The sequence below is a fragment of the Ahaetulla prasina genome, chromosome 4 (genome assembly GCF_028640845.1).
Source record: "Ahaetulla prasina isolate Xishuangbanna chromosome 4, ASM2864084v1, whole genome shotgun sequence".
Lineage (NCBI taxonomy): Eukaryota > Metazoa > Chordata > Lepidosauria > Squamata > Colubridae > Ahaetulla > Ahaetulla prasina.
The window spans coordinates 72609004-72635435 of NC_080542.1; the positions used below are offsets into that span (position 1 = coordinate 72609004).

The following is a 26432-nucleotide window of genomic DNA, read 5'->3' on the forward strand; positions in this document are numbered from 1 at the left end:
TCAGTTCCTTATAGCACATCCTGAATGAAAACTTCCTGATTTATTTAAATTTAGAATATGGTTCAGAACAAACAATTATTTAAAATTAAAATAGCTATTTTATTATAATAATTATAGCTGTTCTTATGTGGAAATCTTTCAAATATATATTCGCTAGTACTGGTCAATTTTTAAAGTATTTCCTTCAAACTTTAAACAGTGATGACTGAATATTTTCTGCAAAAAAATGAGAAAAATTATTGGATTTGAAGAAAAATCAAATCAAGATATAGATGAATCAGATTTTTTCCTCTCCTATTTTTAAGACTTGAGTTTTCTTGCAGTTTGGGAGCAGAATAAATGCAATACAATTTATAGAAATTGCAATCAAATGTAATAGATCCAGTGGTGGGATTCAAACTTTTTAACAACCGGTTCTGCGGGCGTGGCTTGGTGGGCATGGCTTGGTGGTCATGTGACTGGGTAGGCATGGCCAACTCACAATTACTCACATTGAGGGATGCCTCGCCCGGCCCCTCCCCTCCCAGCCACTCCTTGTCATGCCTGGCCTGAATGTATCTGTAGTTCTGTAAAAATGTTGTTCACCTGTTTTCAACTTTATTATCTGCATCTACATACTATAGATGTACTTTCATGGACCTCTGAAAGGAGGAAATGGCTCACATGCTTTGCCCAAGAGTATGGGATAGACAGGTCACAAAACAGGCTTTTGAGGGTCTGCCACAAGGAAGTGGGGGACAATATATTTTCCAAAGAAGCAGAAGGCAAAACAAGAAGCAATAGATGGAAACTGAATAAAGAGAGAAGCAACCTAAAACTAAGGAGAAACTTCCTGACAGTGAGGACAATTAACCAGTAGAACTACTTGTCTCCAGACCTTCTGAGTGCTTGATCACTGGAAGTTTTTAAGAAAATATTGGACAGCCATTTCTCTGAAATGGTATAGGGTCTCCCCCAAAGTCCCTTCTAAGTGTTATTCTGTTATTCTGACACCTTTCCCAGGCTCTCCACTCAGATTTTGGCATCCCAGTTTTCCTGCCTGAGCAGCAGGTTGAAGACCTCCAAAGTCCATTTCAACTTTTTTATTCCATTATTCCTGAGAAACACATACACACACTCAATTTAAGCAATTTCCCTTGTTTTGGAGACTTTAGATTCAGAAGGTACCTTGGAGGTCTTATAGTTAAACTTCTGCTCAAGGCAGAAGACCTCATAGTTTGCAGACATCCCGGCTTTGGCTGCAAGAACTGCAGACAGCCTTCCCCACCACACACTTCCTTCTCCCACTCCCCCATGCGAGGCAGGAGGCCTGAGAGAAAGAGGCTGGTTTGGGCACACAGCCCTCCACAACAGAGCCCTTCCCAGGGAGCAAAGCAAGAACTTACTGATCCATCCTGAAGGTGATTCCAGTGTGGTGGGTGGCGGCAGCAGGAGAGCTCCAATGCAGCGGCAGCAATGCTCCAGGTGGGCAGCCCTCAGGGGGAGGAATTTTCTCTCAGGCCTCTCAGCCATCAAGATGTTGCTTGATCTTGCAGCTGCTTCTTGTAGCCCTTGTTGGTACTGGGCATGCCTTGAGCACTCAGGGAGATGCTCCACATACTCTCTGGGTTGGCAGCTGTTTCTCTCCATTGCTGCTCTTGCTGGGAGAGCGTCTTACACAGCACAGTGAAATTTAGCAGCTGTGAGCTGCTGCTTTCCTCTAAGTCCCATCTATAAAGAGCTGCAGCAGAGAAGCAGCCAGGTTGAATGCTGTTTCTCTCTGCCACAGCGCTTTCTGGATGAGACTGAAAAAAGCGGTGGTTCACGGTTGTTAAATTTCTCTGTGCTGCATAAGACACTCTCTCAGCAAGAGCAGCGGTTGGGAGAAAACAGCTGCTGACCTGGAGAACACATAGAGTGGCTCCATGTGCTCTCCAGGCCAGCGGCTGTTTCTCTCTGCTGCTACTCTTGCTGGGAGAGCATCTTTCATAGCACAGTAAGCCTCGGGTGCTTGGGGAGACGCTGCAAATGTTCTTCCAAGACAATCGGCTGCTTATCTCCACTGCAGCACTTTACAGATGGGACAGTAAGGTAAGAAGCTTACCCAAGCTGCTTCAGCCCACCTGTGCCCATGCCCCCCCCACCGCCGCCTCTTCTGGCCCGCCTGCCCTGCCCCCACCTCCCGTGGCCCTTCAGCTTAGCACAGCAGGCCACAGGCTGGGCAAATTGCTTCAGCCCAGCAGAAGGGTGTAATTTGAGGCCAGGGCAGGGTTCCCTAGGTGAGTGTGGGCAGCGAGCATAGATTTGCCAGGGGGAATGCATTCAACGGCCCCAGGGGCAGGGGTGAAATCCAGCAGGTTCTGACAGGTTCTGGAAAACCGGTAGGGTAAATTTTGAGCAATTTGGAGAACTGGTAGCAGAAATTTTGAATAGTTCACAGAACTGGCAAATACCACCTCTGGCTGGCCCCAGAGTGGGGTGGGAATGGAGATTTTGCAATAACCTTCTTGCCCTGCAAGATTCCCCTCTCTCGCAGGTTTGGCCCTCCACACTATCGAGGGCCCATCTTGAGGACGGGTTTTGGAACCCCGAGAGTTGGCATGCTAAATCTAGGAGGCTTAGGGGATTTTTAACAAACTGTTTTAATCGTTTTTTAAGGGGGAGTTTTAATGGAAATTTTAAGGGGGAGAGGGAAATTGACGGGTTTGGGTTGGGGGGGCGGATGGGGGGAAACCCGTCAGAGAGGGTGCTAAGTCCAACATGTGTTCACAGCGGTGATTTAACAGGTCCGAAGGTGGCGGGGGAGGGTTTCGTTCCAGCTTATCAGGGTCAAGTTATCAATACGGTAAGTGGGAGAGGCAGATATGATGGAATGGGGGGGCCACATCAGGTTTCGGGGGTTCGTTCTCGCTGTTTAAGAGCGATTGCGTGCTCCGGCCCCCCAGGATTTTCCCACTCCCCGAGTGGCCAGAGTACTCGGGACTTGAGCCTTCGGCTGATGTTATGTAATGCTAGGTCCGTGGTTAACAAAGCCCCCCTGATTTTAGATCTAATTCAGGAAGGGACCGTGGACATTATGGGCATTACGGAAACCTGGTTGGGCACCGAAGGGGGGGTTCCCCTAGTGGAGATGTGCCCACCAGGTTTCCGAGCATTCCATCAGCCGAGGGCCCAGGGTAGGGGTGGTGGGGTGGCGGTTATCATTAAGGAGAGTCTTGAGCCGAAGGAGACCACTGTGCCTCAGATAGCTGGGTGTGAATCCCTCTATGTGAAGTGGGGTCGTAGGACTCAGGTGGGCTTGCTGATCACGTACCTGGCTCCTTGCTGCATGACAACAGCCCTGCCCGAGCTGTTGGAGTTGCTGGCCGGGTTGGCAGTTGAAACCCCTAGACTGTTGGTCATGGGGGATTTCAATCTGCCATCAACCGGCACGGCATCCTCGGCGGCTCGGGAGTTCATGGCTTCCATGACGGCCATGGACCTGATTCAATTAATTGACGGCCCTACCCATGTCGGGGGAGGACCCTAGACTTGATTTTTATCTCTGGCCAGTGGTTGAATGATCTGATTGTAAATGATTTAGTTGTTGAACCTTTGTCATGGTCAGATCATTTTCTCCTTCGTCTGGACTTTCAGACCGCTACCCACCACCGCAGGGAGACGGAACCAATGCGTTGGTTCCGTCCCAGGCGCCTGATGGACCCAGAGAGGTTCCTGACGGAGCTTGGGCCGTTTCCCGAGAATCTGGCCCACGACATGACTGAAGAACTAGTCGCAGCCTGGGAACAGGCTGTGGCTAGAGCTTTGAACCATGTTGTACCTTTGCGGCCTCTGACCCGGCGTCGGTCTCAACCAGCTCCTTGGTTTTCAGAGGAGCTGAGGGAGATGAAACGCCGGAAAAGATGCCTAGAGAGTGTCTGGAGATCCAGCCGTTCTGAGGCTGACCGGACACTAGTTAGGTCCTATAGCAGGACCTACCTAGTGGCATTGAGGGATGCGAAACGTTCCTACGTTTCCTCCCTCATTGCGTCGGCAGATAACCGCCCGGCCACCCTGTTTCGGGTGACCTGCTCTCTCCTTCAACAGGAGGGGCGGGAGGACCCCTTACAAGGGCATGCCGAGGAGTTTAATGGTTATCTATACGATAAAATCATTCAGCTTCGGGACGGATTGGATCAAAATTGGGTAGATCCAGGCGAGAGTTCCGAGACCCGTCTTGTTGAGGTGGTTTGGGATAACTTTGACCCTGTGACTCCCAAGGACATGGACAGGTTGCTGGGTAGGTTGAATGCCACCACATGTTTACTGGATCCGTGCTCCTCCTGGTTGGTGCTGGCCACGCAGGAGGTGACACGAGGCTGGCTCCGGGGGATTACGAATGCTTCTTTGCGGGAGGGGGTCTTTCCTGCTGCCTTGAAAGAGGTGGTGGTGAGACCTCTCCTCAAGAAGCCTTCCCTGGACCCAGCTGTTTTAGGAAATTACTGCCCAGTCTCCAATCTTCGCTTTATGGCGAAGGTTGTAGAGAGTGCGGTGGCATGTCAGCTACCCCAGTACCTGGATGAAACTGTCTATCTAGACCCGTTCCAGTCCGGCTTTCGGCCCAGATACAGTACGGAGACGGCTTTGGTCGCGTTGGTGGATGATCTCTGGAGGGCCAGGGATAAGGGTTACTCCTCTGCCCTGGTCCTATTAGACCTCTCAGCGGCTTTTGATACCATCGACCATGGTATCCTACTGCACCGGTTGGAGGGGTTGGGAGTGGGAGGCACCGTTTATCGGTGGTTCTCCTCCTACCTCTCTGACCGGACGCAGACGGTGTTGACAGGGGGGCAGAGATCGACCCCGAGGTGCCTCGTGTGGGGTGCCACAGGGATCGATTCTCTCACCCCTCCTGTTCAACATCTATATGAAGCCGCTGGGTGAGATCATCAGTGGTTTTGGGGTGAGATACCAACTGTACGCTGATGACACGCAGCTGTACTTTTCCACCTCAGGCCACCCCAGCGAAGCTATCAAAGTACTGTCCTGGTGTTTGGAAGCCGTACGGGTCTGGATGGGGAGGAACAGGCTCAAACTTAATCCCTCCAAGACGGAGTGGCTGTGGATGCCGGCACCCCGGTACAGTCAGCTGCAGATGCGGCTGTCTGTTGGGGGCGAGTTGTTGGCCCCGATGGAGAGGGTGCGCAACTTGGGCGTGCTCCTGGATGGGCAGTTGTCTTTTGAAGAACATTTGACGACCGTCTCTAGGAGAGCTTTCTATCAGGTTCGCCTGATCCACCAGTTGCGTCCCTTCCTGGACCGGGATGCCCTATGCACGGTCACTCATGCTCTCGTTACCTCTCGCTTGGACTACTGCAATGCTCTCTACATGGGGCTCCCCTTGAAGAGCACTCGGAGACTCCAGCTAGTCCAGAATGCGGCTGCACGGGTTATTGAGGGAGCGGTTCGGAGCTTCCATGTAACACCTATCCTACACAGACTACACTGGCTACCTGTTGTCTTCCGGATGCGCTTCAAGGTATTGGTTACCACCTTCAAAGCGCTCCATGGCTTAGGACCGGGATACTTACGGGACCATCTACTGCCATCTTCTACCTCCCAGCGACCGGTGCGTTCCCACAGAGAGGGACTCCTTAGGGTGCCATCAGCCAAACAATGTGGACTGGCGGCCCCCAGGGGGAGGGCTTTCTCTGTGGGGGCTCCTACCCTGTGGAATGAGCTTCCCCCTGGACTTCGACAATTACCTGACCTTAGGACCTTTCGCCGCGAACTTAAAGCCTATTTATTTCGCATGGCTGGAGTGGCTTGATTGTTAAAATTTTAATTTAATTTAATGGGTTTTAAATTTCTGTAATTTTATAGAGTGTAATTTGTATTTTAAATTTTTTTGGCCAATTTAATAAGTTTTTTAAGGGTTGTTTTTAATATTGTATGTGTATGTGTTTGTGTTTGTATTTTATTGTTCACCGCCCCGAGTCCTTAGGGAGAATGGCGGTATACAAATTAAAATAATAATAATAATAATAATAATAATAATAATAATAATAATAATAATAATAATAATAATAATAATAATAGTAATAATAGTAATAGTAATAATAGTAATATTATTAACCTTCCCCCCCAGGAGTGGGGAGGGAATGGGGATTTTGCAGTATCCTGCTAGTGGAGTGGGGTGGGAATGGACATTTTCCAGTATCCTTCTCCTGCCACACCCACCAAGCCATGCCCACGGAGCCACACCACGCCCATCAAGCCACACCCATAGAATTAGTAGTAAAAAAATTTGGATTTCACCACTGTCCGGGGATGAGATGTAAGTAAACAGAAACTTACCTAACTAGGGAGTGGTGAAGGCTTAGGTTGGGAGCAAGGAAGCTGAAGAGCAGCTGGCCCATAGGCGCCACATGGTTCAGGCTACGGCCTAGGCAAGCTGGGGAGCCAGGAAAGCAGGTGAGCCGGTGCAGGAACTGGAGAGGGCCTAGGTGAGCTGCGATGGCTGGGGAGCCAGGAAGGCAGGTGAGGAAACCGGCTGGGCTGTGGGTGCCATGTAGGAAGGCAGGCAATGACTGTGTGGTCAACGCTATAGATGGGGCCAGCTGCACACCGAAGCAATCCAACTGGAGTAGGCTGCCACCACCTGGGTGAGAGATAGATGCAAGTCTATGGAGCTGGCTGCAGGGTGACGGAATCTGACAGGGGTAGGCCGCAGCCGGGTGGGTGCAGGTCAACCACTCTTCCCAGCCCTGCTTCCCCAAGAGGGGACCCAGCAGTGTTTACCTGTTCTGCTGCTGGAGTGGTTGGGAGCAGCCTGAGGCAGGCATTCAGGAGCAGGCCAAGTCGAGCAGGAGCCGGCCGCATTGTAGGCCACGTCAAAGGCAGGCAGGCTGGGCTGCATGGCCACACGGTTGAAGCAAGGAAGCCAAAGAGTCACATGGTTGAGGCAAGGGAGCCAAAGAGCAGCTGCTGCTATGCTGCAGTCTAAGGCACCAGCCAAGGCATGCACGGCAATAAGTAGTGGTGGGCGGGAGGTGTCAGTCAGCAATTTAACAACCTGTTCGGCCGAAATGGTACAAACCGGTTGAATCCTGCCATTGAATAGATCCAATCTGGAGGACATTGTCCCTGTTCCATCTGTTCTTATCATTTCTATAGGCTTTGGAAGGATTTTCTTGCCTGTTTGGGACAATTATCTTGAAATTCTTGATGTGTCTAATATTTGGAATATCTGATGATGTAAGTTAAAACTTAGTTTTTATGTTTGCTATCAGTTTGTATATTTTATATAATATGTAACATGTATAACGTTAAAATTTCATATTAGATGCCATTGTTTTACTTGAAGTTGTAAAAATATACTTGAGAACTATGCCTATGAATAGAGTATTATAGTGTAGTTTAAAAAGTAAATTAATACTAAGTTTAAAATTTATTAATTAATCATCCTCCTTAAATAACTTTATCTTTCATTGGATGTGCTACGTGAAGAAAATTATGGAACACGGCAATCATTGTGCAGTAGTAGGTTATTTGACAGTTTATAAATGTCTTAATCTATGGCATTATCAGGTTTACTCTCTGAGTGATATAGTTGACTTTCATACCGCTTTTCCTTGGAGATTTCAAGCAAGTGTCAAGTAATACGTAACCTGATCTTGGAATGAAAAAGTATGCCTCTATTTGTTACTGACACCCAGAAGCTACTGAAACTTTTGCAAAGGCATTCTTCTGGTCCTTTTTCCTTGACTCTTTTATGCTGGTGGAGGTGCTGGGAATTATATAATTTGCACGTTTTGTTGGTCACAGTGAATTGCAGAAGTATCTGGTTGCAAATTATTAAAAATAGGGGGTAAGAGACCCCCTATATTAAGTATAATAGTGATAGAAATAATTAATCAAAATCTTTTTAATAAATAAATAATGATAATAGGAAGCATAATTGAACTCCAAATAACTTAGGCAAATGAAAGGGGAAAACCCATACAATGTTTTATGTGTTGTGAGAATAAATGTATTCCTGTGGTGATTTGCCAGCAGTATTTTAGGCAGCATTAAATTATTTATTTATTTAGCAGCATTTCTAAACTATTCAAATCCTGAATTGTCTGGTGGAAGATAGTGAAAACAAGAAGAAAAGTCAAATTCAAATTTTGATCTTGAATAGTATAATTAGTACAAAACAGTATAATTAGAACAATAAATCATATAAATCATAAAATCTACTTTGCCTTCCAGTCAGTTTAAGCCAAATACTTGGTGGAAAAGACCTCCAAAAGAAGAGGACTCTCTCAAGTAGAGATTATTATTAAGAACACCTGCCAGCTTGTTGACATCCATGTACCTCACAAACAACAGAGATTCTTAGCAGGCCACCTCTGGGACACCAGACCGGATGGGCATATTCTATTCAATAAAGTATTGTTTCACATAATCCAGTACAATATTGTGTAGGGCTTTAAAGATAACAGCACTTTAAATATGCATGGAAGCTTCCTAGTAACAATGCACCAACTTTAAAATCGGTGTTATTTTTAATCGGCAGATTCATTCCATTACCAATCTTGTCACAATACTTTGCATTAATTATAGCTTCCAGGTATTAGCTTCTAATGGCTTTTAGTTAAAAATTGATCTAGACATGAAATGCTGTTTCATGGAAAGGAAAAGTAAATAATGTGGAAATAAATTCAGTGAAACTATGCCTTCCAATTTCCTAATCTTTTTAAAATTAGAATTCTGACCACTTCTTGCAGTGTATTCTGATATGACAAACAAAACTGAATTTAGATATCAGCCAATAATGGTTACTTCCCCATTTTACATTACAGCTCACATAATACTAATTTGTCTAACAAATGTTTCACTGTCATTTTTTTCAATTAGGTCCATATAAGTAATTTGTTAAAAGCAAAACTTACCGGTTATAGAGATTTTGATACATCAATGTATACTTGTGCTGTGGAGTTTGATTTCATGGAAAAAGAGGTAAGTTATCATTGATACATTCATTCAATATATTTCAATCCTTTTGCAATTAATAATATTAACATACTAATCTATTGATATAGGTAGGTGTTTGGCTTACAACTAAAATTGAGCCATCACAGTACTAAGTCGTGATAGTAGTAAAACAAATTGGCCATATGTCAGACCATGGCTGACAGCTCATGAAAACCCCAAATTCACGATCTCAGAAAATTAGAATAGTACATGAACTCAGTAAAAGAAGGATTGTACATAGAACAATATCGTACCTCTGAAAAGTATAAGCATGCATATGTACTCAGTACTTGGGCCCCTTTTGCATCAATTACTGCCTCAATCCGGCATGGCATGGATGCTATCAGCCTGTAGCACTGTTGAGGTGTTATATGGAAGACCAGGATCTTCAGTAGCGGCCTTCAGCTCTTCTGCATTGTTTGGTCTCATGTCTTTCTCTTGGCAGTGCCCCATAGATTCTCTATGGGGTTCAGGTCAGGCGAGTTTGCTGGCCAATCAAGCACATGGGCATTGAACCAGGTTTTGGTACTTTTGGCAGTGTGGGCAGGTGCCAAGTCCTGCTGGAAAATGAAGTCAGCATCCCCATAAAGCTCGTCTGCGGAAGGAAGCATGAAGTGCTCCAAAATCTCCTGGTAGATGGCTGCATTGACCCTGGACTTAATGAAGCACAGTGGACCAACACCAGCAGATGACATGGCTCCCCAAATCAACACAGACTGTGGAAACTTCACACTGGACTTCAAACATCTTGCAGTGTGTGCCTCTCCATTCTTCTTCCAAACTCTGGGTCCTTGGTTTCCAAATGAGATGCAAAAGTTGCTCTCATCAGAAAAGAGGACTTTGGACCACTGAGCAACAGACCAGTTCTTTTTTTCTTTAGCCCAGGTAAGACACTTCTGATGTTGTTTGTTGTTTGAGCAGCTTGACAAGAGGAGCGCTTGACAAGAGGAATACGACATTTGAAGCCAATGTCCAGGATCAGTCTGTGTGTGGTGGCTCTTGATGCACTGACTCCAGCCTCAGTCCACTCCTTGTGAAAATCCCCAACACTTTTGAATGGCCTTTTCCGGACAATCCTCTCCAGGCTGCAGTCATCCCTGCTGCTTGTGCACCTTTTTCTTCCACATTTTTCCTTTCCACATGACTTTCTATTAATGTGCTTTGATACAGCACTTTGGGAACATCCATCTTCTTTTGCAATTATCTTTTGAGGCTTTCCATCCTTATGGAGGGTGTCAGTGATGATTTTCTGCACAACTGTCAGGTCAGCAGTCTTTCCCATGATTGTGATTGAACCAGACTAGGAGACCATTTAAAGGCTTAATTAGCTGATTAGAGTGGGACACTTTGAGCCTAGAATATTGAACCTTTTCACAATACTCTAATTTTCTGAGATTGTGAATTTGGTGTTTTCATGAGCTGTCAGCCATAATCATCAAAATTATGACAAATCAAGGCGTGAACTATCTTGCTTTGCATGTAATGAGTTTATCTCATATATTTCACCTTTTAAGTTGCATTACTGAAATAAATGAACTTTTGCACAATATTCTAATTTTTTGAGTTTCACCTGTAGTAGAAATGATCAATGAAATGAGTTCACAATACATGCATATTTATTTATTATGGTCCAAAGGCTTCCCAGTCCAAACCAAAATCGTTTGCCAAATGTGTATTGCTGAAGTGATAGGCATAAATAAGAATTATTTCTGAATGGGAAGTGATCATTTAAATATACAAAATAATCCACATGAATCCAATGGAGGATCCTTTGTAGATAGAAGATTCTAAATCCTATGATGTGTTTATATCAGTGGTGGGATTCAAATAATTTAACAACCAGTTCTCGGCCCTCATGACTGGATAGGTGTGGCTGGGTGGTCATATGGCTGGGTGGGTGTGGCCAACTCGACATGTTTCTCCCGCCCTCCAGAGGCCCGAGGTGGGTCTCCTTCGGGCTCTATCCTGGAGTACCAAGAAGTACATGAGCTTTGGAAACCCAGCAAGAAGCCTAGTCTGTCCTTGCACGGAACTGCAGGCAGAGCAGGAAGTTCGCCTGGCTCCAGCCGGGAAGCTTCCATCTCGGGCCTCAACTTTTCTCTGCTGGGTGAGAAATGGTGGTGGTGGGAACGTTGCCCTCTGCTCACCTGCCTGATGCCGTTTATGCAGATTCCTGCAGGAGTCTAGGGCAGAAAGGAAAATGCCGAGCAGCTACTGCAGGACAACATACAGCAACTCAGCCTGAAAGTGAGTTGCCACAGAATCGCACTGCTCCAGTGGCACGGCAGTGACATCACCCGGCCTTAAGCGAACCCTGGACCAGAAGGGAGTCTCCTGCTCTTCCAAGGGCTTCCCAAGAGTGCAGCCCAGTCCGGCACAGTGCAGGGGTGTGAACACGTGGGGACAGCTCCCAGCAGGAGCCTGGGCAGACAGCCCGCTGCAATCTCTTGTTTCGCATTTTCATCTATGCAACTGTGCTAACAGGAGCAACTGTGCTCGCAGCTGGTTTCTACTGGAAGCACGGTGCAAATTGCACAGCCTCTTGAGCAAAGGAGCTCCCAGAAAAGGATTTTTTACAACTACCTCTTTTCTCAGTGTGCGTAGAAGTTACACTCACCACTCTTTCCATGGCAACCATAAGAGCTTCAGAGGGGCACTACCGTATAATCCTTGGATGGTTTGTAATGCTGTGGTTCCAGACAAGGGGAAAGGGAGAATAACGCATTCAAATGAAGACTAATGAAGGGGAATGTTCCCGCTGACCCTCAGAGGAAAGTCCCCTTCCTCTCACAGGCAGTTCCAGCCCAAACCTCTGCAAGCAACTGCGGCCAACACACTGGCCCCTGAGTGTGGCAGAAAGGAGAGTGGGTCTCCTTTCCCTGCCGCTTGCACCACTATGCTCATCACGGCTGCTTGCAAAGGTGAGGCTGACAGCAGCAGGGGAGGCCCACTCTGGGCCTGTTGCGCTCAGCCAAAGGCACAGGCCACCGGGGGGGGGGGTGCATGGCAAGGCTCAGCTGCCTTTTGGGCCCATCTTCTGGCTTCTGCAGTGCCTCCGGGTGGCTGCCACCCACTTGTCCTCCCCTCCACCTTCCAGACCACGACAGGAGGACATGCTGTTTTCGGGCCAGCCAATTGGGCAAGCGAGCAGCTCGCAGGAGAGCACTGCGCTGGGGCCAAAACTGCTATGGTGCTCTGAAGTGCGCGTGTGCAGCCGCAAGTCATCCACCTGACAGCCCAAGAGCACTGCCACTAGTACTGGTCCTGTTGGGATCTGAAGGGCAAAGCAGCTGGCCTGGTGGAGGTATGTGAAAACTCCGGAGCCCCTTGAGACCGGTCTTCAGGACGAATCCGATCATCCAAGGCTTTGCTCCCCGGGAAGGGCTCCATTGTGGAGGACTGTGTGCCCGGTCCAGGAGCTTTCTCTCAGGCCTCCCACCCAGAGGCCCTGCTGAAGCTGAGAGCTGGGCCCAAAAGCAGCCAAGCCTCCCTCCTGAGGCAGCCCTTCAAGGCGGCCCTTCAGCCGAGCACAGCAAGCCTTGAGTGGGTCTCTCTCCCTCGCTGTTGGCCTTCTCAGGCTAAGCAAGGAGTGACTGGGAGGGGAGGAGTGTGGGGCAGGGCCAGACAGTGGTGGGATCAGCCAGTTTGCCGAACTGCACAGAAAGATAGCTACCAGGTCAGCCGAACTGGTGCAAACTAGCTGAATCCCACCACTGGTTTATATGATGTCTTTCTAGAATGATTTTCCTATTGCAAAAAATATAAATTAAAATGTTTCATTTTAAATGAAGGAATTTTACAAAATAAACTTGCATATGAGCCTAACTAAGGCAGAAGATTTTAAGTAAAAATGAGGGGGACAGAAATCCATAGATGTGATCGTTGAAAATGCCAGACAAAATAAAATACTAACTTATTAGGGGTAATTGTGACTATTTCCTAAAAATAATTTTTTTTACGGTTTTATCATCAAATTTCTCTACATAAAAGTTATTTTAATTTCAGACTCCAGTTAGATATATGAAGACGCTCCTGCTTCCAGTATGCCTTATTGTTTTTTCAGTAATTGTTGTAAAGGTATGTCATCACTCTTTTTTCTTTTACCTTTAGCATATTGTGTCACATGTTAAAACAAAATAGTTCTTGGAGATCAAATACAAGGTCCAATTTTCAGCTACCCAATTTTGGTGGAACAATCCCAGGGATCCTACCATCCACAGAAAAACAATTTAGGGATTGAATGTGTTATCAACTTTTGTTATTTATAAATGCAGATGAACAGTACAGGTTTGAATGTATTGAATAGTATACATACTTAGGCAAAAAATATCAGAATAAGTCTTTACACTTTTTCCTGCCCTGAAAAGCTTCCCAGAACATTAATACATAAGTTTATAAAAGTATTGCTAGGCCTCATTTGGTGATTACAATTTATTTCAATGAAATGGTTGCTAGGCACACCATTTATCAGAGAAAGTGAGAAACCCAAGATTGCTGGTTGCTGCCATCTTATTCAGATAAAATTCTCTCAGTGTCCTTTGATCTGGTTTTCCCCCCTTTTTCCCTCCTCTCAGCTATCTCTTCCTGAACTGTTTCTCTGCAGTGCAGCAGTTCTCTAAAAAGTGCTAACTGCAAGTTAAGAAGCTGAGCTCTGTGGCATTAATTAGTTGATTGGAACTCTTATTTAACAGTTGCTGCCTGAAATTGATCAAACTTTAATTAATTTCACGTTGAAGGTATTTTTGTAATAAATGCACATATTGGTTGGAAAATTATTTTTATTACTGTTTATTTATTTATTTTTAATCAAGTTTTATTGATTTTTTCTTTCACACACACCCATATATTGTATGAACAGAGTATTGACCATATCATATCTTATACAACTTGTCATATCCAAATACATTTTACATAATTAGAATTTCTGCCAAAATGTTCTTTTTCCATATTTTTTAATCTTATCTTAATACTTCTACGCTTATTATATAAACAACATCTTCTTCCACCATCCACCCTTTTAATTTCTCCATTTTAATCATATATATATTCTCTTTTAACTTTCATAGTAATTCATTCTTCATTCTGAGAAATATAAACATGTTCGGGGTTGCCTTTCTTCCATTTCATCTTTTTTGTTTTACAGCAATCCTTCTTCTCCCTCTCTTCTCTTTCCTCTTCTCCCCTTCTTTTATCCTTCCTACTTTCTTCATTCTTCCTCTCCTATTCCTTCTCTACTTCCCCTTCCTTTCTCCCCATCCTCCTTTCTTCCGCCCTATCTAATCTTCTCTCCTACTCTTATTTCCCCTCCCTTTCTTCCTCTCCTTTTCCCATTCTTCTATTCCTCTCTCTCCTTCGTCTCTTCCCCCTTCCTTGTATCTCCCTCCTCCTCCTCCTTTTCTCTCTCTATTGCTGTATATATTTTCAGTTCAGTATTTTCCGCTATGGTGTCCGGGCAACCCTGATTTTTCTTTCACACATCCCCACATATTTTATGAACAGAGTATTGACCATATCGTATCTTATACAACTTGTCATAGCCAAATACATTTTACATAGTTACAGTTTCTGCCAAAATGTTCTTTTTCCATATTTTTTTAAATCTTTTCTTAATACTTCTATGTTTATTATATAAAAAACATCTTCTTCCGCCTTCAAAACCTAATTTCTCCATTTAAAATCATATATATTCTCTTTTAACTTTCATAGTAATTCATTCTTCATCATGATAAGTTTAAACATTTTCAGGGTTGCCTTTCTTCCATTTCATCTTTTTTTGTTTTACAGCAATCCTCCTTCTCCCTCTCTTCTCTATCCCCTTCTTCCCTTCTTTTATTCTTCCTACTTTCTTCATTCCTCCTCTCTACTCCTTCTCTACTTCCTTTTCCTTTCTCCCCCTCCTCCTTTCTTCCTCCTTATCTAACCTTCTCTCCTACTCTTATTTCCACTCCCTTTCTTCCTCTCCTTTTCCCATTCTTCTATTCCTCTCTCTCCTTCGTCTCTTCCCCCTTCCTTGTATCTCCCTCCTCCTCCTCCTTTTCTCTCTCTATTGCTGTATATATTTTCAGTTCAGTATTTTCCGCTATGGTGTCCGGGCAACCCTGATTTTTTCTCCATTTATTGAATATATTTCTCAGAATTCCCATCACATTTTTTAATTATTAACAGTGTATTTCTCCTTATTCCATTTTTACCTTAAAACCTTATGACTAAATTAATCTTCCACCTCTTCTTTTCTTTCCTAATTTATTATTTCTACATCAATTCATTTACTAGCATTTCAATTTTATATCTCAGTTTCAATTATTTTCACATTTAAACCATTCTATCTTTCACATTGTATCTGCTGATCCATTTTACAATAAACAATATACTCCTTTTTTTTTGCTTCTTACATACATTACATTTCAATCCTTACATACATCATTTACTAATGTTTCAATTTTGTATCTTAATTATTCAATTTTACAGTAGTTCTAATTTACTTTTTACATACATTTTCTACTACTAATACCATTCCCTTAAATCAACAAATTAATGCTTTAATTCAGGGGTGAAAAGTAGAATTTGTTACTACTGGTTCTCTGGGTGTGACTTGGGGGGGGGGGGTAATGTGACTGGGTGGGTGTGGCCGACTTTTTTTTTTTACTTTTAAAAGCATTTAAGTTGATGATCAGGCAACTCAGCTGGGATCGCCTTTTAAAAGCATTTTTACAGCCTCTTCAGCCAAAGAGCTTGAAAGGGTTCTGACGATCCCAGCTGAGTTGCCTGATCGCCGGAACCCTTTAAAAGCTTTTTTTTTAACAGTCTCTTCGGCCGAAGAGGTTGTAGAAAAAATGCTTTGAAAAGGTTCTGACAATCCCAGCTGAGCCGTGCTCAGAGGCTTTTTTTTAACTTTTAAAAACATTTTTTTGGCCTAAGAAAAAATGTTTTTAAAAGTAAAAAAAACCTCTGATGATCGTGAGGCTCAGATGGGCATGCGGGGGGAAGGGGGGGAAGGGGGTTTTGGTACCGGCTCTCTGAACCACCAGTCGCCATCACTACTGGATTGGGCAATCCGGTTCGAACTGAGAGCATTTCACCCCTGCTTTAATTACCTTTCTACTATCCACTATCTTCCCCTTTTAATCATTTTCTTTTAGTCTCTCCAGAATTCCATTTCTTGATATTTTTCTCCCTTTCTCTCATTCTCTTATTTCCTTCTTTTTATTTTTATATTTATTGTATCTTTCTTCCTGAATCCTTTCTCTAGTTTTTAAGTTTGTTACCCTCTTGATTCTCCCCCTCAATATTTTCCCATTTAATTCTCTTCCTTTCTTTTTTGAGGAATATTCCCCCCTATCCATTTTTATTTTGTCACTGTCAATCCCAGTATAATTATCTTTTTTTATCAATTATTTTCTTTTCAACATTATGTTCTTGCTTTTCATTTGTATTTTCTTTTTCCTTTTTTTGTATTCTTGACTTTATAAAGTTTTTTATTTTTAAAACACATTAAAATGAAAAAAAACATACATTTATATAGATATCACTGTTTATCAGCTATTCAAGACAGTCCTTTCCTATTATTTACACATATTTTAGTTCTATCTTACTTTACTTTTATTTATCTATCGTTCCTATTTTCTAACCATTCATACCTTTTGCTCCAGACCTTATAATATTCTGTGTCCTCTTTCTCTTTAATTTCTTTTGTAAGTTTGTCCATTTCTGCACATTCTAGTATTCTTTTAATTAATTCTTCCTCTGTTGGTGGATTTTCATTCTTCCAATTTTGGGCATAGGCTATACGTACTGTTGTTAATATATGGAGTATTAAATATTGCGTATCATTTGTATAATTTTCTGTTGGAATCCTTAATAAAAATTGTTCTGGCTCTCCCTTTATTGGTTTCTGTATTATTTCCTGTAACCACTTTTTAATTTTGGCCCAGAATTGTTTCGCCATTGGGCAGGTCCACCAGAGATGATAATATGTTCCGTAATTGCTCTTGCATTTCCAACACTTTGGTGAGTTATTGGGGAACATCTTTGCTATTCTGGCTGGTGGTAGATGCCATGTATGGAACATTTTCATCTGGTTTTCCTTGTATGCTGTCGATATTGTCCATTTCATGTTTGTTCTCCACATCTTTTCTCACTTCTCTAATTCTATTGTATGGTTAAAGTTTCTTGCCCATTTAATCCCCCCCTTTTTTTGTATTCTAACCAGTCCTCCACTTCTTTATTTCCTTTAAATGCTTCTTGAACCTTCTTAAGCATCTCCCTTAGTTCCTCATACTCATACTCCCAATTTTCTATGTTGTCAATTCAAATAGAAAAAATCTTTAAGTTTATTGTTATTTTAGTTTATGTATAATCCAAATTCAAGTCCATATAATTTCTCTTTTTTCTTTTCAAATATTGTCCAATTCAAATATTCATTTAGACCATTCGAGTTTAAGGCTTTATTTTTTCCACTTCTTTTGAAGTCTTGCTCCAGCTGTTCAAACAAACACTACTCAAAATTTCCCAAACCAATTATTGCAATGCTTTTTTCTACCAGCAGAGGTCCCTCTCCAATCCACAGATCCCCAGGCAACAAAGTATCAGTGTTAAATCCACATAGAAAGTACTTTCTCTTCCATTAGTTCCTTTGTTTTGTTAAAGAATGCTTTCCCTCAGTTTTCTTTTTCTTGTATTATTTTTAACCTCTTCCAAATCCAATCTTAAATCTAGGTAGAAAGTTCTCCTTTTGGGCTTTAATCTTCTAAGCTTCTCTTTGTTTTTTGTTTTTTCTTCACTTTGAATTCCCAAGTGCCAATTAGCCAGTTATTTCACACTGGGATCTCTTTTAAGCTTTCAGAAGATTTTACTTCTTACCTATGAGTTGGCCAATCATTCACCCGGTAACAATACTCCATTCAATCACCGCTCCAGTGCAAATCTTAGTCCAGTTGGCCCAGCTTGTAGTGGTCATTTCAATGCCCACCGCCCCCACTGCTGGATCAAAGAGCTGCCTCTGACCCTTCAGGGAACTTGCCTGTTCCTCTTGGTCTTCTGAGGCACCTCTCTTTCTTCACCGTCCCTCCAAGACCATTCCAGTCTGAAGACCCCCCGACAGCAGTTTATCTAGCTGGATTTTCGCAAAGCTTGTCAGAGCTCGCTATTTTCAGACAGTATCGCTGCGACATTTCCAGTTCCTCCCGTTTATTACTGTTATATTTGCAAATGGTCACTATCCAAGGCAGTTGCCAAATGAGGACTTCTTGTGCAGAGGATCTTGTGCAGAGGGTGCAAAATGGAGGAATTATTTGAAATTAGCTATTATGTGCAAAATACTTTTATTAATTTTAGATGATTTTCCCTCCATCCCCCCCAATTCCTACTATAATTAAGAAAGTCACATTTTAGACTTTTTGTCTAAAGATAAGTTTTTCAGCTGATATAAAGGGATGTATCACCGGAGAAGGGAAAAGGAAAAAAAAATACTTCCACATTTTCCTTCCACTCACTTTTCAGTTATACCTAATAGATTTATTTAGTCTTTTTGCAATAATGTGATAGAACAAAGTCTTGCCCATTCAAATATGAATGATCAAGTTATTATTTAAAGCAGGGGTGTCAAACTCATGTCATTATGGCAGTGTCACATGATGTATTGGGACTTTTTTTCCCTTTGCTAAACCGTGTGTGGGTGTGGCAGAGGTGGTATTCAGCCGGTTCGCACCGGTTCGCATGAACTGTTAGTGGAAATTTGGCCAAGGTCGCTGAACTGTGTGGGCAGCTGGCCACACCCCCAAACCGGTCCCCCAGTAACTTCCTCCCATTGGACTGCCTTGCAAGTCCAATGGGATGCGCATGCACGAAGAATATGGCAGCAATGACAGCAGATTTTTCTGTGACCTCCAGTAGTTTTTAGCAGCCTGCGGCCAGTTGCCACCTCTTTGAGAGCCACTTTGTGGCTGTGGCAGCTGGATGGGGGCTGCCGAAAACTGGTCAGGGGCCTCTGGTGGCTCAGCAGACTAAGTCTGTCTGTTATTAACACAGCTGCTTGCAATTACTGCAAATTCAAGTCCCACCAGGCCCAAGGTTGACTCAGCCTTCCATCCTTTATAAGGTAGGTAAAATGAGGACCCAGATTGTTGGGGGCAATAAAAGTTGACTTTATATATAATATACAAATGGATGAAGACTATTGCTTAACACTGTGTAAGCCGCCCTGAGTCTTTGGAGAAGGGCAGAATATAAATTCAAATAAAAAAAAAGCTTGCCTTCTGGACTCTGGACCAGCCACCACGGAAGTTAAGCAGCCCGAACAAAGAGGCGGTGGTGGGGAAGGAGGCAGGGGTAGGGCCGTGGCTGCTAAAGAAAACAGGAGTGACTGGCGAAGGGAGGGCAGTGGTAGATAAATGGAAATTCCAAAAATTTTCCTATCTTTTCTTTTCCTGTGGCTAGGTGGGGGTGTGTCGTGTGATTGAATGGGTGAGGGTGCCGTCAAGTTGGCCATACCCACTCAGTCACATGCCCCCCCCCCAGGCATGCTCACCGAATCAGTAGCAAAAAATTTTGAAACCCACCACTAGAGCGTGGCCATTGTGTGATGCATCTGGTCCAGGGGCCAGGAATTAGACAGCCCTAATCTAAAGTAATGTAGTGCATGACCACATAAACGATTAACAGTAGGTATCTCTTCCGATGTAATTCATACATGTCCTTAGAGAAAAAAGTGTTAACTTGTTTACTTTTAATCAATGTTTCATAGGCTTTTCAATATGTTATACTTAAAAAGAAATCTTCTGAAAGGTAAATATATTTTTATTGAAGATCCAGTTAGAGAAATATCATTAGTAATGTTTTGTATCTTTAAAGATATAAAGGATTCGTGTACTTTTAGCATCAATTTGTCATTTTCTCTAGATATTAATCACATGGCTGGTTTCTTTTTCTAATATTACATATCTTGCACACAGTAAAATTTACTTCCTTTCTTGGCTCTGGGCTTATAGGAGCATCCTTCACAACACAAAAATATCATGCAGGCATGAAGTTCCCAATTCTGAAAAGTAGTTTGGATGTTCTGTATTACAGTAGGCTTGAAAGTTTGTTGTTTGTAGAGCAATGGGAAAAGTTCTATATTCAGATGTTTATGAAAGGCAACTGTTAAATGAAATATAAGTACCATGCTTTGTATTATGTCTTATAAAGTTAAAGCATTTTGATTAATAATCTACTGTATAAATTCATCTACTCTATCATATATTAAGTACATGTAGTCCTCAATGTGCAACCAGTCACTTAATGACTATTCAGAAAGGGACTGCAACAAGTAAGCTAAAGAATACTGTATTTTTCAGAGTATAAGACACACTGGAGTATAAGAGGCACCTTAGTTTTGGGGGAGGAAAATAAGAAAAAAGCTGATTGGCAGATGGATTGGCAGGCCTCCCAGAATACCCCCAATCAGCTGTTCCAGAGCAACAAGTTCCTTGGTTGTGAGCTCTGTGAGCTCTGTGCCTTGCTTTTTTTATCTGCCTCTGAAGCTTCTGAAACGCTGTTTCAGAAAAAACTTTTTTTTAATGCTTCTGAAAGCCTCTGAAACAGCTTCAGAAAAAAAGCCTCTGAAGCTCTGTTTGGGGGCTTCTTTTCTGAAACTTCCTTTCTGATGTGTTTTTCAGCATCTGAAACCTCTGTTTGAGAAGCTGGGTGGGGCTACATTTGGAGTATAAGATGCACCCAGATTTTCACCCTTTTTTCGGGGGGTGCATCTTATACTCAGTAGAAATACGGTACTTTTTTCAGTCTCTTTACTGATCAGAAAGATTATATTTGATAGCTTTCTAACCAGAAGGCTAATGAATGTAATGTTTCTGAAGGCTTTAAAAAGCTAGCACACAGAGAGAAAAGTAACTGCCGCATTGGATCAGAAAAAGGAAGCTTGCGTCTTTGGGATCTAATCTTCTTTTCTCTGGCCCAGAGGAGGAATTTCCTTCTATGCATGGATGGGAGGGAAAGGCCTGCAATGGGCTGGACAAACAAAGCTCGGATCTTTGTGGTCTGAGCTTCCTTTCTGTGGCCCTGCACAGGAATTCCATTCTGCACATACCATACAACTGTCTGCCCTGTTTCAATAGGCAGCTCTTTTGCTCTGTGCACTTAATGACATGCATGGTCACTTAGTGATTGCAAGTGGCTGGGTTTTTAAAAATTCAATGGCAGGAGCAATGGCTCAGCAGTTAAAGATGCTGAGCTTACCAGCTGTTCAAGACCTGAGCGCTGCATGAAGATATGAGCTCCCATTATTTGCCCCAGCGCCAGCCCACCCAGCAATTTGAAAGCATGCAAATGCAAGTCAGTAAACAGGTACAATTTTGGTGGGAAGGTAACAGCTTTCTCTGTCCCTCGATGTACAGGGAAATGTCTTTGGACAACAGTGCCCCCCTTGGTTAAGAAATGGAGATTAACACCATTCCCTAGAATCAGGCACAACTGGAATGGAGAAAACTTTACCTTTACCTGTATTTAATGAGAAAATCATGTTTACATAGTTCTCAGATACATTTAGTTGCAAATCTTGTAGAACAGCATCTTCTTGGGAACAGACTGTTCCTAATAAACACAGTACCACTGACGTTGATTCAGTGTTAATGCAATTCATTAAAAAAGTAAAATAGGAACACTAATGTCATGATTTCAGTTATTTAAAGGTCCGTATAATTTTATAATTGTTTCTTTATAAGGAATGTATTCCACAATTTTGTTATATACTAAAATATATAACGTCTCATTAACAGACCTAAAGTAGCTCAGACAATTAATGCAATTAAGACACTAAATTAATATTAAAATCAAGAATTAAATTGCAAAAGATACCTAAAAATTTCAACATTGCAGCCTAGTGTACTACAGAGGGAAAGATCTCACAGGACAGTATTTATAGATCAAGTTAATTGTTATATTTATCACCAAATGGCAATCTGCAAACTGTAACTGGAAGTGTAGGATATCATCTGATGATTGTAAATGTCTATGAGGTTGTAACTAAAATGTTTAAGGTAACATATAAATTTAGGATTTTGTTTATTATTTTATAGATAAATTGATTAAGTTTATTTCTTTTATTCCAGACAGGAGTATTATTTTAACCAGGGTGAGGTAAGGATCTCATTCTCTCTTTTCTTTCAATAGATTTATTGAATTTAGATTTAGGTTTATTCTGCACAGCACTATCTTGTTTCAAAAATATTTATTTAAAATAAAATGGAATGTTATGCATTTTTTAAAAAGTTAATGTCAATTTAAATGAATAAGAAAACAAATATAAGGTAATCCAGTTGTTTGCAGAGCAGTTTTTATAATGCTAAATTGCTAGTTTGAGGCATATTATGGGATTAACAGTGTATGTAATTGTTTCTGTGGGGGGGAAGGGGAAAAAAGGCATTGACTTCCGACTCTTCTTAGCATAGTACAAGATAAAAACATTCCAACCTTAAATTTTTTGCTTTTAAACATAAATATATAACTAGTTCTATAATGACAAATCTTTCTGATCAACAAAACCAAAGTTTCATTTTTTTCATCACAAGCACAAAATCAGAAATGATACCCAAATGAGAATATATTTTCCTCTTTGAATAAAATAATTAATTTAACCATTCCTGCTTTTATCTCCATTGTTATGGAAATAGTATGTATTTCTATTTGCACCTAATAATCTTTGTGAACTGTTACCATTTTTATTAACAAGATTCATCGTTTTCTTTCAAATACTTTGACCTTAGTGAACCCCCTCCCCTCTTTTTTCACCCTTTTTTTAAAGTGCCAAGCTTTTTTTAAATTGAAACTTTCTAATATATGTGTACACACACACACATTCAGGTTTCAGATTAAACCTTTCTTTCAGTTACACATATCAAACAAAGGAAAATACACACACACATACAAACACACACATAATACATATATACAGACATATATACAGTGAAAATATATATATGTATGTATGTATGTATGTATTCACTTATCTTCATGGAGTAAAACTGGAAGTTTTATCAAGGAGTTATAGGCATTACTTTAAGGTTGAGGATTTCGTGATAAAAAGTAATGCCTATAACTCCTTGATAAAACTTCCAGTCCCAAATTTGTCTTTTTTCTCTATGCTCTTCTTTCAGTTGTGTTGAGAAGTTTATATATGAATAATAATAGTGGAAGTTAATATCAGGTTCTTCCAGAAATGCAATGAACTTCTCTGCATTTTCAGCTACTTGTGAAGTTAACTTGGTAACATTCTCCACATGATTACATCTCAAAAGTAATTTGAGCGGATTTTTTAAATCATCCTTGGAGCACAGCTGGTCAACAAATTGGCAAATTTTATTTAGAGACCTTTCAAATATATTCTAATACTTTGCTCCACCATCTTGTCTTCCTCTGCTAATCAGGATCAGAAAATTTTATCCACCCACAGCAGAGAAGATCGAGCTACAAGTTACTACAGTAATAAATTAAAATCACAGCCGCCAATCTTTATATTTCTCTGTTAGCTTTTTCCCCCCACCACACTTATTTGGCTTGCCTTCTTCCTTGTTATTTAAGACAAAAAGAAATCCTTAAAATGGCATGAAGGCTTAGTAAGCTGTGACTAAGGAGAGCCTCTTTTAACTTGATTTTAAAAAGACTAATAGTCTTTGAAGGTGATTAAGAAGAGAAACTCACAACTTACTATCCTTTTGAAAGGTGAATTACAAAATGGCAGCTTCTTCAACCTCAAACAGATTGCAACCCTCCCCTCCAGCTTTTGGCATGCAGATAGCGTTGAAGTTCAATTCCAAAAGCCATTTGCCAGTTTTCAGCTGTTTTGGAGGGTTCCAAGGGGGAGTTCTTCAACTCACCCTGACTGGGTTGGTCATAAAAACTGAAGGAATGTCAGTCCCTTTAGTTAAAGGCTGAAAAGCTACACCCCAAGGAAAAATTCTTCAGAGATCTCTCCCTAGGTGTGTATTTTAGTTGGCCATCTTCCTGGACCCTTTGCTATTTCTTTCTAAAATACATAATTTTAGTTCAAACTACAAAATGTTTACATTTTTAAAATTATAGTATGCCCAGGAGAATAGGATTCAATAAAAATTAGATGTTATTTAATGCTTATGTACCATACACCACATTTAAAAACTATTGTACTTTCTGATGCTCTCCTTTATTTGCAGATCGTATACCATGCATTGCAACTATTTTTTTTTACTATACTTGCCATTTTAATAATGAGACTAAAGTTGTTTCTGACTCCACATATGTGCATTATGGCATCCTTGATATGCTCAAAACAGGTAAATTATTGCTTCATTGTCATACTATTATTAGTATAATGCCATATTTTATGAAGTAAGTGATAATACAGATAATCCTTAACAGAGCCTAAAATGACAGCCATTTTCAAATGATTTGAAATTCCAGTGGCACCCCTTCCGTGATGTAATTGCATTTAAGGTGATCAGCAACCAGCAAATATTTATAATCATTTCAACACCCTTGGTCATGTAATTGTGATTTACTTATTTGCCAGAAATTGATGTTTACTTCTCATTTGCTCACTTAATGAGCACCACAAAATAAGTCATAAAATCAAACCAATTACATTATGACCCCCTTAGCTACTGACATGACTTAAGTTTGGAACCAGTTGAAGATGTAAGTCAGGAACTACATATATGCAATTTTTTTAATAGTTTAAATTGCTTTTGTAATAGAGCACACCCTTTCTTATTTTGGAAACAGAATTTATTCCCTAAATTAGAAGTGAAATGTTTGCTAAGTGAACAATTTAACAGAGAGAGAGAGAAAGACTGCAAAAATTCTCTCATGCTGCAATACCAGCCTTATTTTTACCCCAATTTACATTATTGTAAGGCACATAAAATTTCTTTTTAAGTTTGCACATCGATCAGAATATGTTTTTAAATTTGTTGTATTTATAAATGGTTGTTAAATGAAGTAGATGCTGGTTGTAAAGTTGCTATATATGAATGTACAGAATCATGGATAGAATAGTATCAATATATTATATTTGAAATATATAAAATACTTATATTACAGTACCATTTTTTCTGCATTGTGCATGATAGTAACAAGTTTCTTTCCAGTTTTAAGAATCATAAATTATTTTCAATCCACCCACAGGGATTCTAATAAAGAGGTAAAAGTGCTAGTTAATTGCTTGAGTAATTAAATGTTATGCAAAGCTTGGTGTGGCCCTCAGACCAATGTTGCACACTATTATCTTTTATTCTATTTGTGTGGCATAAAATATGTGTATTATCACTATCTAATATGCATTGTGAATATATCATCTAATATATCATGCATATGTCCTCCTACATATGCAACACTGTCAAGAAACATCTCAGATCCACTTAAGCGATAGAGAAAACTCATTTATTACAAGACAAACAATAGAAAGAAAACAGGATTGTTTTAGAGGGAATAAGGAGAATGAAAGGAAGCGATTGAAATGATTATAAATGTTGAAGGGGTTTAGGTCAATTTGAATAAAAAATGAATAGGGAATATATTGTAGGATAGATATAAATCTGAAAAAAATAGATGAACTGTTGGAAAAAGAAAAGTTTGTTTTTTTAAAAAAATCAGTAGAATACATCTAAATCTGTTTTCTTTCTTCATCTGTATCAGTAGATTCTAATAAAGGAGTGAGGCATAAATAATGTATCACTCTTGCATTCCATCAAAGATTAAGGATAACATAAAACTAATAATTGAATCATTCCTTCAAAACTTACACTGCTGTGCAATCTAGTCCATTGCCTCATGGCACTTCCACCCAGTATGATTTCCACTCTTTTCAAATTATTTTGAAAAGGGTTATGGTTTTCAAAATGTAAAGAATAGCCAAGGAATATCATACGCCAATCAGCACCCTACCTCCAGGGGACCAGGAGGACAGGCAAAAAACCTCATTCAATCAGAACTCTTAAGCTGTTTCTTGGAGCCAAAAAACCTCCAAACCCTACCCTGTTCTCAGTATGAAAACAGAAATAAAATGTCTATTCTGTATCCCACTCTCAGTTTTTTAGAACACATTGTCTGCATTTGTTTGAACATTTGCAGAAGGATCTATGATAATACTCTAAAGAATAGCTTTAAAGCCATCAAGTTATAATTTTGTTTTGTTCAAAAGTGCATTGCTAACGGAAATGGTAAAAGGATGGCAGGAAAAATGCCTGGTTATATTATAACCAGGCATTTTTCCTAGTCAGCAACAATTATATGTTGCTTCAGTAGTTGAAGGAGAAGAGAAGAAAAGATAGAATTTAGAGAAGGTCAATATCCAGAATAAAAGAAATTACCATTTATATAACATATACATCTGTCTGATCACAGACTAAGAGATTTAAGCAGTGAATGTATTGTCCCAAAGATGCTTTTTTCAGAAGGCAGGAGGCTTTCTTGTTTTTTTCTTTGAA

The 26432-nt window shown here is 41.0% G+C and overlaps 1 protein-coding gene across 7 annotated transcripts in view; it reads left to right on the top strand.

Moving 5' to 3' along the window:
- DPY19L1 (dpy-19 like C-mannosyltransferase 1) overlaps nucleotides 1–26432 on the top strand; it is a 142854-nt gene that overhangs the window by 85029 nt on the left and 31393 nt on the right. For 5 of the 7 annotated variants that reach the window (XR_009155115.1, XM_058183355.1, XM_058183356.1 and 2 more), the window contains 6 exons: nucleotides 7135–7215; nucleotides 8863–8964; nucleotides 12985–13056; nucleotides 19721–19761; nucleotides 22083–22110; nucleotides 24162–24281. Coding sequence is in view for 6 of the 7 variants with exons in the window: in XM_058183355.1 (XP_058039338.1) it covers nucleotides 7135–7215; nucleotides 8863–8964; nucleotides 12985–13056; nucleotides 19721–19761; nucleotides 22083–22110; nucleotides 24162–24281 (444 nt within the window). In the remaining variant the exon portion in view is untranslated. The remainder of the gene's footprint in view (nucleotides 1–7134; nucleotides 7216–8862; nucleotides 8965–12984; nucleotides 13057–19720; nucleotides 19762–22082; nucleotides 22111–24161; nucleotides 24282–26432) is intronic. The other 2 variants (XM_058183353.1, XM_058183354.1) reach the window with 2 other exon arrangements.